Below are 13283 nucleotides of genomic sequence, written 5' to 3'. Positions count from 1 at the left end.
TTCTCGTTACAAACTAAATATGAGTAAGTTTGGATCTAAGTCCGAGAAATCTATGGACAGGCTTTGACCCGGTCTCATCCTTGAACTTTCCTACAACTTTATTCCTCTCCATGGAAAAGCAAGGGTGGGAAGTGGATAGTTAGAAGTATCGAAAAGGGACAAATTTTCTCTAATCAACTGATACACATCTTCGACTTTAAGGTTTAGAAGAAAACTGTCGGTGTCAGTCATGCACAGTTCTATACGATCCCACGGTATAATTTTTTGTAATTTACAATAGAAAAAATTGTACATATGGAATTTACTCAACTCCAGTACACTGAAGCCGGAATAGACAGGCTTGTTCATTTTAAGTTCCAACTTACGAGAGAAAACCGCGATCACGTTCGGACTAATTATTTGCCAGCGTTTACATAGAGGGTTTGAAATGTACTTATCTAACCGTTTTTCATCCGTGATAATTTTAACATTCATTTGCTTACGACTACTCTGAATTGTCTTGCCAAAAATTAAGTTGCAACAGGCCTTAAAGAAGGATATTTCAAATTTATTTTTCGCGTTCTGTCTATTCCGGATATTGAAGTCGATGTAGCTTTTCAGCCAGGGAGATTGGGAAAAGCTAATGACGCGATGCACTTTCAATAATTTCAAACCGAGCTGGAGGTAGAGCTTTAAATTGACATAGTGAACAATGTACTTTTCATGGTCGAAAAGTGTGTTCATGAGCTTTTTGGTTCCAGTTTGACCGTTCTCATTTGTTTGGTAGTTCGACAGCAATTCGCGCGGGGGCGTTTGGTGGAGAGGAGCGAGGGGGAAGCTCGCATGCTTATCATGTAACTCTTGGGGGTACTTGAGATTGCATTCTATTATATACCCGGTTTCTGAATTGCTGTCCAAATTCACGAAATCAAGGCTGGAAATTTCTTCCTCTGAGAGGAATTTGAAATTTCCAACAGGCAAGCTTCGACTCATAGCTTCCGAGTATAAACTGTTTGCATCGATATAAAGCAGATAATTAGATGGTTTTGAAGGATCGTATGTTTTGGGTAGATGTTTGTTATTCGCCTCACAATAACGTTTACCGATAAATGAGACCCCGCCTCTCATTCCCGCCTCAAACATAAGATGCATGTCCGGATCTGTTAGTAATTCCAGTTCGACTTTAGTGTGTTTCAGCATGCAATTCCAGGTGAAGTGCGCAAGGGAAACAAAATGGGTCACATCGAGGCCATATGAGCTAAAAAGCGTAGACCTCATGGATTCAAAAACTACTGCTAATAGCATTACGTCCAAACATAAATAAAAATCGTGATATTCACCCAGATTTTTCAGCTTGAATGTTGAGAACACTCTTTGCGCATGCTCATATTCTTCGCGAGACAGAGGTGTATCAGTTAAGTCGTTATGAAAACATTGATGGGAGAAGCGATGTTTCCGCGAATTTTTCGGGACAGCTCATGTACGAGTAGGGATATACTCCTTTTTTCAACAAGAGCTGTCTGTGTTCGCGAGGTGGATCATCAAACACCGAAAATAATCGTTCGAACTTCTTTTCCATGTCTGTACTCTCTACCAAATTACGCACCAATACTTCCAAGGATTCAGACATGAACTTGTAGGAATCTAAAAATTTAATTTTGCCTACTGAAAGTGTCAAAAATCTCTCTGACGTATTTGCGATGCAGGAAATTTCTTTTTTACATTTACCGAGCGATTTTAGAATAAAATGCGAATCAAAACCGGAGAAATTATGAAAATAACACGATATGTACTCCGGAGTACGAGCTGTTAAATTACAAGAAACATGTGCCGCACACAAGTAATTACCAGTTTCATGCGCGTGGTGACGACATTTAATATCGCTGTCTAAAAACGGTTCAGCACAAAGCCCGCAGTTTACTGAATTTTGAAATTCACGCTCTTGACTCTCGGATAAAGCTTGCATCAGAATTTCTCGTTTCATATCCTCATACAAAATGTCACCAAGATCTGTAATTTCCTGAAGAAATTTCTCCATGATTTTTTCGTCTAAACTACTCGATCTATGGAGTACAGGTCCGTGAGCGATTTCCCCGTTAACATCGATAACAACGAAACAATACCCGCAGGGAATATGACGCGCCGTTTTCTTTGTGTAACTACGAGTAACTTCATCAGAATCGGAATCATCATCATCATTATCGATATTAACAACGTATGTTTCTAAATCCGCGTAAATGGTGTACTTTTCCTTCAACGTCGCGCCTAGTTTCTTGAATTTAATTGTCTCTCCGCGTTTAGGATATGAAACGCGCTGAGATTCAAACTTGCAACAAAGTTCCACATGTTTCAACAAATTTGCTTCAGCATCACAATTTTTGGTTTTGTTTGATGTAAATCTATGGAAACAAAAATTACAAATGTGTACTTGACCGTGGGATTTTGAAAGGTGGGAGAGAAGACGAGATAGCCCGTTTTTCCCGTTCGCGGTATTTACTAAACAGGAATGAGTTTTTCCTGCATCGCCTTTTAGCATTAAAAGATTAATTTGGTGTTTATGCGTGCGGAAAATGCTTGTACGGAAGGGGAAAAACTTTTTGTTGTCATACGCGATGACGTGAATTGCAATGTCCGGATTGAGTATTTCAAATTTCTTAATATTGCACGGGAAATTTACACCTCGCGTATTAAGTGTGTGAGCAAACTTGCTCAAATACTTTACACTCAAGTTGGAGTTCCTTGGCTTCTGATGGAAATATGCAAGCACTGACCATAAAAAGCATTTTTCGTCAGAGAGATTTTTCACATTTATAATACATTTTTTGTTTTTCAAAAACTGGGGTGTTTGGATGAAACTGGATGTGTATATAGGATTAAATTTAATCACGTTCACATCCAGTGATTCAATTTTCTTTAGCACCCATCCACTCCCATGTCTTACGAAATTTTCAAAAGATGAGAGGATTTTTCTCACAGCTAACATGAAATGCTCATTAAACTCTTCATAGTTCTCAAGCACGTTTAGTGCTATGTTGGAGTAACTATGTAGATTTATTAGAGATGAGACAGAGTCACCAACCTGCTTGTCATCCATCACCACTAATTTATACAGCAAAACGTTAAGGATGATGAACCATTTTACATTCTCATCATAGCGTGCGGCATGTTCCCTAATTATATCGAAAACTCGACGTTTCGAGCTCTCGAGCACGCTGGTGATGTCGATATCCTCCTCATCGAGGCTGATGCGATGGCGGGCTGCTGCGGAATTGATCCCACGAAGTCTGCGTTCCCTTGGCATGATACTGAAAAAACAAAAGAATAATGATCAGGATGGCATAGGCAATTAATAGTATGTGTAAAGGAATGTAATTCACAATCAGTTGTGAATTGGCATTCACGATGTTATCACAAGGACAGATAATGTTACATGAAAGATTGAGATTATTAACATTCGATAAAAAATGGACAAAAACTAGTCAGAATTTGTCGGCAGAAAATATGGCGAAAGACGGTTTTGTATTCGCAGTGAAGCGGATATTGTGCGCTGCGTATTTTGTTCAGTTGTATAGGAGATTGGGAGCAAAATGATGTTGTAGCCAACGAACATGCAAAGTTTAGCCCGAACTGTAGAAGGAAAGGAAATATAACAATTGAAGAGGAGAATTACGATAATAATATTCTACGATTATATGAAGAAAGATATTTATCATTTACTAATATGCCAGAAGATTTATCTGTACAAGGAGAGTACTTTGAAAAACTACCTCCACACCATCTACATTGTTACATTTGCAAACCATTAACTGATAGAGCAGACTATTTTGCAAGAAATGGTTATTTCTTACATAACTATCACTATCTACAATGTGTGTTTTGTAAATATATTATCGATGAACCATTTGAAAAAGTAATTCATTTACCGTTTTGTTTATATGAAGAGTGTGAGAAAGAAGAGCGGGGCTTGGATGTTCCGGATATAGCATATTCTAAAGATAAATCGCATGCATGCAGTATATTGTAGAAGGTTTTTTCTCCCCCGAGGAGAAAACCTGTCCTCGGAGGAGAAAAATAGTTGTCGGAGGAGAAAACCTCTCCTCGGAGGAGAAAATAGTCATCGGAGGAGAAAACCTCTCCTCGGAGGACTATTTTCCTCCTCAGAGGATAAAATCAAAGTAAAAATGTACTTACATGTAGTGCTTGATCCTGCGTGAATCTCCTCGAGTGTAGATAGCAGGATACAGGTGTAGATAGCAGGATACAGGTGTAGATGATTATGCTATGATTGATTCCTCTCAGGTCAGCGTCCTATGATTCCTCTCAGCTGTGTTGTCTCGACGAGAGCTCAACTGGTTATGAGGTTCGGAACTCGAGTTGAGAGGTGAGAAAATGCTGTGAAAACAATGAAATATTTAATAACTGAATCGAGAAAGCTATTCCTCTATGTTGTGAAATATTTAATAACTGAATCGAGAATGCTATTCCTCTATGGGTTGAAATATTTATTAGAAATAGAGTGCTATAAAGTACAATAAATTATCGCTAGAGTGTGCTTTTCATAATAATAATAATAATAAGCTAGAGCAAGGTAATCTGTTGGTAGTCATCTTGTCTTTGCTGATACAACATCAAGCTAGTGTACTGAGATGGATAATGTGTTTGGTGCGGGATCAGTGGAGTCTGAGTTAAAGTCTTCAGATTCGAGCGTTCAATTCATTATAGATAGACATTTTAATCAATTAAGTGAATACCATTCTGTTCCTTTAGAAAAAATGAGATATCAATATAAATTAAGTGAACTCTTGGACATGCACCTAGATATATTGCATCGATTAGCAGAAAAAGGATGGACAAATCTACAATATTTAACTTTTGTGAGAGATTATGAAAAATTAGGTTCTTGCTTCCATGTTGAAGGATCTAACATTGATTTGAATTATAAAATTAGAATCAAGGGTTTTATTCCCGTAGACATGGGGGATTTCTAGCAGGTGAAGTCTCATGCTGAGTTCTAGACGAGATTTTTTTTTTTTTTTTTCGTCTTCTAACACATGGATGCTATTCGAAAAATGATCGTGTGTGGGATACTTACAATCTGATAACGATCTGGGAGCACGTGTTGTTGGGGAGAAATTCGAATTTTTTTTTTCGCCTTGTACCATGCTCTCGCTCGCACGTGCCTGGAACAGAGAGAGAAACGTATGCTATATAAACAGAAGTGATGAGAGGAAAATGTAGGGAGAGGAAAATGATGAGAGGAAGAAGCAGGCGAAGAGGAAGTTGGTGTTTGGGGCACGACCCTGAGGTTGGCGGGGGAGAGGAGGAGGAGTCAATCTGCTCACAAACAAAGGTCAGTTTCAACAAATATTATTAACTTGTATGTGTACAGATTTTTTTATAAAACAATCGATCATTGGAAAAAAAAATCTGTACACATACAAGTCTTTGATTATTATTATTTGATAGCAAAGAATTATTGTTTAAAGTAATCACTCATGCATAAATTATTTGATCACGGGAAATATTTTTTGAACTGATTAGAGATACAATTGGATTACAAGATATTAGTGTTAAAAGTAATCGCTCATGCATAATTATTTGATAGCAAGGAAATATTATTTGAACTGATTAGAGATACAATTGAATTACAAGATATTAGTGTTGGCAGATTCTGCAATTACTCACTTTGAGATTGTGTAGTGAATCTATTGATCAAGTTCTCTAGTATGATTTGACAAATCTGATCTGATGATAATCTGAAACAAATAAGACACTTATCAAATATTTTTCAACAGAAACGTGCTGCAGTGGAGAACAAGTCATCACTTGTCACCCTGATGAAGGAAGTGCAGAGGGCAGAGGAGGATGAGAGGAGGGAGATGGACTCTGTTCAACTCATCAATCAGCCTGCACCCAAACCCTGGGTGCCACTGAGAGAGTTGAAAGAGGATGTACCCTACCCCATTATCAGCGCAAGGGAGCATACCAATAAACACGGTTGGCGTGTAATTTTAAAAATAAGGAATGCAGGAAGCAAATCTACCTCAAAGATTTGCTTCCTGCATTAGCAGAGAAAAAATAGAACATTTCAACATCAACTGTAAAAATTATGTGTTGCTAGTAACACATAAGTCGGTAAATTGGTCGGATATAAAAATTGTTATTGCTTAACAATTTTTATATCTGTATACATATGACCTATGTGTTACGAATTGTATGTATGTGTGAATAGTTGAATAAAATGTGTGCATATTTGATAAAAAATTGTTTTCAATTCTTACCTGTTGTTGACAATGTTGATAAGTTCGTAATGAATATCACACAGAAGAAGAAGAAATGCTTCAGCTGCTCTGTTGTGAATGATAATTTAAATAAGGTGAGCAGGTCTTTTATAGTTTGTTGTGAGCATGCTCAGTAGACTTACCGCTAGAGGCACACAGCTGTGCAGGCAAGCGCTGGCAGCTTCTCGCCCCCTCCTTCTCGTGCTCCCACAGATGTGGGTGGGTGCACCTCCCCCTTTTCAAATCACATTCACCTTTTCAGATTCTTATCTATATTCTTATCATTCAAGCAATGTTATAAGCACATAGCAATCTGATACATGCATAAATCTTGTAAAAGGTTGACATATTATGAGAGAGAGTGAACGATATGTTGTTTCAGTCTACACCTCCGTGATTGATTGTATAAACACTTGTGTGAGAGAGAGAAGTACAGACCTATAGTTTTCACCCTAGACATTTTTGACTATATCGATAAATCTTGAAGAAGGTTGTGTGAAGTAACTTTAACGACTAAACACTTGTCACATAAATCGATTTTTTCATGTAACGGTTTTCGATGCAGGAGATATTGCAGTTAGCAAGGGACCTCACAGGGAGCAGAGCAGATGTGAGGCACGCGCAAGCGAATGCACGTGACACTTTACTCTAAAGAGGTGATATGTTCCCATTATAAAACTTATACTAGATTCCTTCCTTTCGTAATGCTGGTGAGAAACGTTTCACTACTACAGTATAGGAACGATCGATCAAAATGGAAGATAGTTACTTCTTGTCTCCTTCACTCGCTTTCGTAATAAAGAAGGGTGCGGGAAAGAGATGTGACGAGTAAAAGAAGAAATGCTGCTTGTGAGAAGCGAAGGCAGCGTATAACATTAGTATAACATTCTTCCTTTACTCAGCGTTCGTAATAAAGAAGGGTGTGGGAAAGAGATAAGGATCAATTGAGCCCGTCATCGTAGTATATCATTAGAGCGAAATGGATGCACTTCAATTTGTCAGTATAGCATTAGATGTAGAAAGAATTTCTCAATTGATTCTTATCTCCTTTCCTTTCGGAAAGGGTGCGGGAAAGAGATGGCACGAGTAAAAGAAGGAGATCTCTATCTCTTGAACCTGTCATCGTAGTAGAGTGAAATGGATTCACTTCAATTTGTCAGTATAGCATTAGATGTAGAAATATGAATTCACTTTAATTTGACACCAAAGGAATTTTTCCCTCTCAAAGAGATTTTTTCCCCACATCTATCATTCACCTCAATCTGTCAGCATAGCATTAGATGTAGAAATATGGATTCACTTCAATTTGACAGTAGAGAGAGAGGGAATTTTTCCTCCTAAAAGGGAAATTTTTTTTCCCTCACCTGGAGAGAGAGAGAGAGAGAGAGATATCTTACCCCCCTCACCTCCACTGGACAGGGGGAAGGGGAAATCTATTTTTAGAAAGAGAGAGAAAGATATATCTCCCTCTCTCTCTATCCCCCTCCCCTCCACTGGACAGGGGAAAGGGGAAATCTATTTTTAGAAAGAGAGAGAAAGATATATCTCCCTCTCTCTCTATCCCCCTCACCTCCACTGGACAGGGGGAAGGGGAAATCTATTTTTAGAACACCCCCCGCCCTACAGGCGGGGGGAAGGGGAGGAGGGATGGACGAGGGGGGAGAGGGGGGAGGGGATTTCGAGCAAAAAAGTCAGTCTTTTCTCCCAAACCTTCTCTACTCATAGGCTATTGCCTGTGAGTAAGGGTGAATCTGGATTAAATGATTGAGATGAAACTTGTATGAGAACTTAACAGGTAAGGATAGTAAAGAAATAAAGAGATTTGAAATTTAGTTTATCTTATTGAAAATATAATTTACCGGAGCTTGAGAACGTCCACTAGTTAGTAGCCTAGTTAGTAGTTCTGTAAACAGTAGACCTCGCGCTCAGTAAGTTACATTGACCTGTTGTTATGCTTTCTCAAAAATTAATAAATAATTTATCAATTTAAAATGTCTAGAAAAAATCCTAAATAAACATAGAGCTTTCTGTCATATATCGATCGTACCGTGACGTGTCGTCCCGGAATGTGAGTGTGAGCGCTGTTATCAGGTCTGGCTGCAACTGTCTACAGCGATGATGGAAAGATACATTTTCAAGATGAAACATTTTTAAACATTAAGAGAAATGTCAAACCGTCGACTTGAATCTTAGACCTCACTTCGCTCGGTCAATCAATTATATTTTATTAAGAAAAAAATTATATTTTTCAATAATCTCATAATGAATTTTCATAATTAAGATGAAATATTTTGTTAAATTATTATTAAATCTACATTGTTGAAAGACGATCTGACAACAGAGCAAAGCGAGTGAGATATAGCGCTATCCGTTTTGTTGAATGATAGACAAGGATAGCAATACCATTGCTGATCAAACACTGCCATTATAACGTGCACCTCACTATAGTACATTCATACCACAAATTGGTACATTACTGTATGTAACTGTATCTTGTATATTGTATCTGGACTGTGTATCATGTATTCACATATGAATGTGATACATGCAACTGTTTATTGTATTACATAATATGATTGATTGTGTTGAATAAATTTATATCTTAGGTATCATATCTTATGTGTATGGTATGTGATGATATTATGTATTATGTACTAGCAGGTAACCCGTGCTCCGCCAGGGTCCAATTGAAAAATCGACAAACTGGGAACTTGACATACTGAAAACTTGAAGAATTTGAAATAGTCCTATAGCCATCCTAGGTAAATTAAGAATCAGTATGAAATCTTTCAAGTTAATCAGTTGAGTAGTTGAGACGTGATGATGCGTCATTCCTGTATTTCCTATCCCAGACGTCTATAAGCCAATTCTTATCTTCATTATATTATAAACTAGCAGGTCACCCGTTCTCCGCAAAGGTTAAATTACAAACTTAACAAACTGCGAACTTGGCGTACTTAGCTTTGAAGAATTCAAAATAGTCCTATAACCATCCTCGATAAATTAAGAATCTGTATGCAAAATTTCAAGTTAATCAGTCCAATATAGTTCAGACGTGATGATGCGTCATTTGTGTATTTCTTATCCGTGCATGTATAAATTAAGTTAGTGTGTAAATTCTCTCCTCCATTAAAGATTCAAATATCATCAGTACGGCACTAGAAATATTATTATTTCTCTGTTTGTGGGTACAACACGAGGAGCTTATTCTGAAAAATTATGAATTTTAATTACAAGATGTTATTATTCAAAAAGTAATCATACAACATATTGATTTATTGATGCATTGAGAAAATGTGGCCTTCACCATATATGAATATGAATCAGTATAACAATATTCAAATAGAGTCATTCAGAGTTCAAATTTTCTTATTCAACTGAGCCAAAAAAGTAGAGTTTTCATTTCTAGAGTGAAGCTACATCCTGCTAGCCATTTGCAGTTGATAAAAATTCATGAATTTGAAAGATAAAAATGAACCTGTGACATCCTATTATATTAAGCGAGCAATTTCTGTATATATTTTTATATCTGGTTATTTATATGGTTATTTATGTTCAACGGATTTCGAAAACGGCTTTAACGATATTCACTGAATTCGGAACATAGTAGGTTTATGATATAGAAATTCGTTTGCACTAGGTCTCATCCCTGGAAAAACTCGCTGAAGGACATTAAAAGGATATATACATCCTTGGAGAAACAGCTGGAAATTTTGTCGTCTGTCGATACCGTAATGGAAGAGAGTGAACGAGTGCATGTGTGGGATCATCCAGCTGATCTCACGAGAAGAAAAATTCAGCAAGAGAAACTTATTTTCGTTTATTTCTTTTTTTAGAAAACATGTTCACTTCAGAAAGTCCCAAATAGTAACTAGATGCTGTTAGTGTAGAATAGTGCATAGTAGCCTATATTAACAAATTAATATTGTAGCAAACATAGTATAATCTATTTGTAATAAATGATGTGTTTGTTTTTTCAAGTGTGAATAAATTGTTATTTGGATTTAGATTTTAATTTGAACTGTAGTAGAGATTTGAAAAGGAACAGTTTTAGGCGTAAGCCTGTTGTTCCTCCTCATATAACTGTAAAAATAATTGTACAACTGAGAAAATGAATAAATAAAAATAAACTAAAGTATAAAAATAAAATTCAATCTTTCGATGCAAATTTTCTATGCTTTTACACTCCAGAGCAAAGCTCGGTCTCCTAATATTCTGGTTATTTATGTTCAACGGATCTCGAAGACGGCTCTAACGATTTTCACGAAATTTGGAACATAGTAGGTTTATGATATAAAAGTTCGATTGCACTAGGTCTCATCCCTGGGAAAACTCGCTGGAGGTCATTGAAAGGATAATTCAACAGATGATAATTTCGTCGTCTGTCGATAACAGAAGATGCGTGTGCCTATGTGGGAGATCAGCTGTGTAATCAATCAGCTTACCGTATCTCGCTAGAAATATTATCTAGAAATTTTAATAGACTATCAAAATAGTCTAATCTGATCTGTTGACATGACATGGTTATCATTCTAAATTATTGGAGTATATCATAATATTCAAAGTTAATCATTATTTTGCAGTTTTAAGTGATCAGTGAGTGTTATTTCGTTATTCAATTTGATTTGTAGACAATCTATATTAGACCTTTTCTGTTTTTGAATATTTTGACTGAAAATTGGACTTGAATTCAAGTGTATGAAACATAACCTACTGTTTGGACCATTTATAGTGTATAAATCAAAATCGGGGAAGAAACAGTATTGGGCTGTGCTTGTTAGTCCTTCCTCAATCATTTTGAAGAATTTTGTTCTGTATATCAATAAATTAACAAATAACGAGCGAAGCTCGGTGCACCGATATTATATTATTATGTGTATGATCAATAATATATTAATGAATAAATGTGGAACAGCTTAAAACATTCCAAGGCCACATTCAACAGTTCATCCAGTTTATCATCGTTACACTGTAAATGCACATCTCTCTATCAATGAAATAGAATAACATTTCTCTACATTTCTTCCCACCTCTTACCTTGAGTCCACTAGAAAACAGTAACATGAGAGAGAAAAGTTAAGTGAGAAGGAGAACAAAAAGTGGATTTTGCTTTGTTCAGTCTCAGAGGTGAAAAAGAACACAGCTTTTGGTGACATTTTCAAGTGTGGAAGAGTACACTTAAACAGGGGTGGAAAAAGGAAGGAAGAATTTAGATGAAGAAAGAATAATCGACTTTTTGAAACAATCTTTTGTTATTCCAAAAAGGTGTGTGTACCTCTTTAGTTGAAGCTTTAGTTGATTGATGTATTATAGTCAACCGCACTGAAATAGTCCGATAACAGTATTCATGCAACGTTATCAAAATGAGAGTTAATCAATGTTGTCCAAAGCTGATCAATTAGAATCAATCAATATTTTCATAATTCACCTCACGAATTGGTAAAGACTATGAAAAATAAATTTTGTCCATTTGGGGGGGGGGGGAACAGATTGTGTTATCATGTCGATCACCCTTCCTCCTTTATCAATCATTGTTATAGATATTTTTCTCGGGCCACTCCCGTGTTTCGGATGGACACGTTAAGCCGTCAGTACCGGCTGCCTAAAAAAGCAGTCGTTAGGTCATGTCAGATGCCCTGAAATTGATCAGTTGCGACCTGAAAACTCTGACACCAGACCTGAGCCAGCCAGGTCACACGATATTATTATTATTTTATCATTCTTTGTTTATTATTTTTCCATCTCGACAAACTGTTACTATATCCAAATTTGGGAAAGGAGCAGCTCTGGACTTTGAGCCTGCAGTTCCTTTCCCAATCATTCATAGCTCAGAATGAATCTATCAATGTATAAATGAATAAATGAATGAAACAAAATATTTCAATGAAATTTGGGTACCTGCTATGAACTGAAGGATAAAATAGCTCGCAAGAAAAACTTTCTGAACAACTTTTTGAAATGATCTAGTTGGAGAGGGAGTATAGATAGGCTATATCAGAAAAAGATATTTAATTTCAGATTATTGGTCTGTGGTTGTATGTACAGTATCTGATGCACTGGGCATATTTTCAATCGATGAAATCAAAATAGCAGTGATATTGCTGGATTGCTATGGTGGAGGAGGAGGAGGAGGAGATGGTGATGATGATTATTGAATATTGAGATGAAGACATGATTGTGTTGTATCTACATAATAACACCTGTCATTTTAGAAGTAAGTTTGAGTATCTTTTGAAATTTCTAAATGATTTATTATATTGATAGGGTATTCTCCAGTTATCAGTCATGATTTGGTGAAATATTTATTTTTAATTTGGGTTTCAACTTTTTAATTCTAAATTTCTAGTTTATATATATATTTTGCATCGGACAAAACTCATGGAGTGTAAACATAACCCATTTTTAGACAATTTATATACAAATTTTGGGAAAGGAACCATTTTGGGCTTCAAGCCTGTTGTTCCTTTCCCAATCAATATTGGGGCACCGAGATTCGCACGTTATTTTTATTTATTGATAAACAGAACACAATTCTCTAGAATTATCGTGTTTATATATTATTCCACAGCTTATGTATGTAGTATCTCATCTTATGAATTCCGGGGATGCGATATTTTGATTTTTCACATACTCACTCGCTCACTCACTTTTTTACTATCCACAGACGACGAAAGACTCAGCTGTTTCAGCCAAGGATGAATTATCCTTTTAATGTCGTTCAGCGAGTTTTTCCAAGTATGAGAACTAGTTCAATCGAATTCTTATATCATAAACCTACTATATTCCAAATTTCGTGAAAATCGTTAGAGCCGATTTCGAGATTCGTTGAACATAAATAACCAGATAACCAGCAGATATAAAAATATAAACAGATATACAGAAATTGCTCGCTTAATATAATAGGATTAATACAGTACTCTCCAGTAATCAGTGATGATTTGGTGAAATATATTTATTTTTAATCAGGGTTTCAACTTTTTAATTCTAAATTCCTAGTTTATATATATTTTGCACTTAAAATTG

The 13283-nt window shown here is 36.3% G+C and overlaps 2 protein-coding genes and 1 long non-coding RNA gene across 3 annotated transcripts in view; 2 read left to right on the top strand and 1 right to left on the bottom strand.

Moving 5' to 3' along the window:
* Positions 1-13283, top strand: part of LOC111058146 (prohormone-1) — a 148482-nt gene that overhangs the window by 44447 nt on the left and 90752 nt on the right. The window lies entirely within an intron of this gene.
* Positions 4113-5799, bottom strand: LOC120354210. The gene is made up of 3 exons (XR_005572892.1): positions 5665-5799; positions 5072-5159; positions 4113-4371 (listed from the first exon to the last, which is right to left on the bottom strand). It is a non-coding gene; the product is annotated as an uncharacterized LOC120354210 (long non-coding RNA).
* On the top strand, positions 5075-6047 carry LOC120354207. The gene is made up of 2 exons (XM_039440877.1): positions 5075-5329; positions 5775-6047. Exons 1-2 carry the CDS (start codon positions 5201-5203, stop codon positions 6045-6047), a joined length of 402 nt encoding a protein of 133 aa, XP_039296811.1. The 5' UTR covers positions 5075-5200.

The sequence above is a fragment of the Nilaparvata lugens genome, chromosome 14 (genome assembly GCF_014356525.2).
Source record: "Nilaparvata lugens isolate BPH chromosome 14, ASM1435652v1, whole genome shotgun sequence".
NCBI classification, from domain to species: Eukaryota; Metazoa; Arthropoda; class Insecta; order Hemiptera; family Delphacidae; genus Nilaparvata; species Nilaparvata lugens.
This window is presented reverse-complemented; position numbering and strand designations above follow the sequence as displayed.

Coding starts and splice junctions, on each gene's coding strand:
- LOC120354207 (XM_039440877.1), top strand. CDS start 5,201: ATGAGAGGAAAATGTAGGGAGAGGAAAATGATGAGAGGAAGAAGCAGG. Junction 5,330..5,774: donor CAATCTGCTCACAAACAAAG/GTCAGTTTCAAC, acceptor ATTTTTCAACAG/AAACGTGCTGCAGTGGAGAA.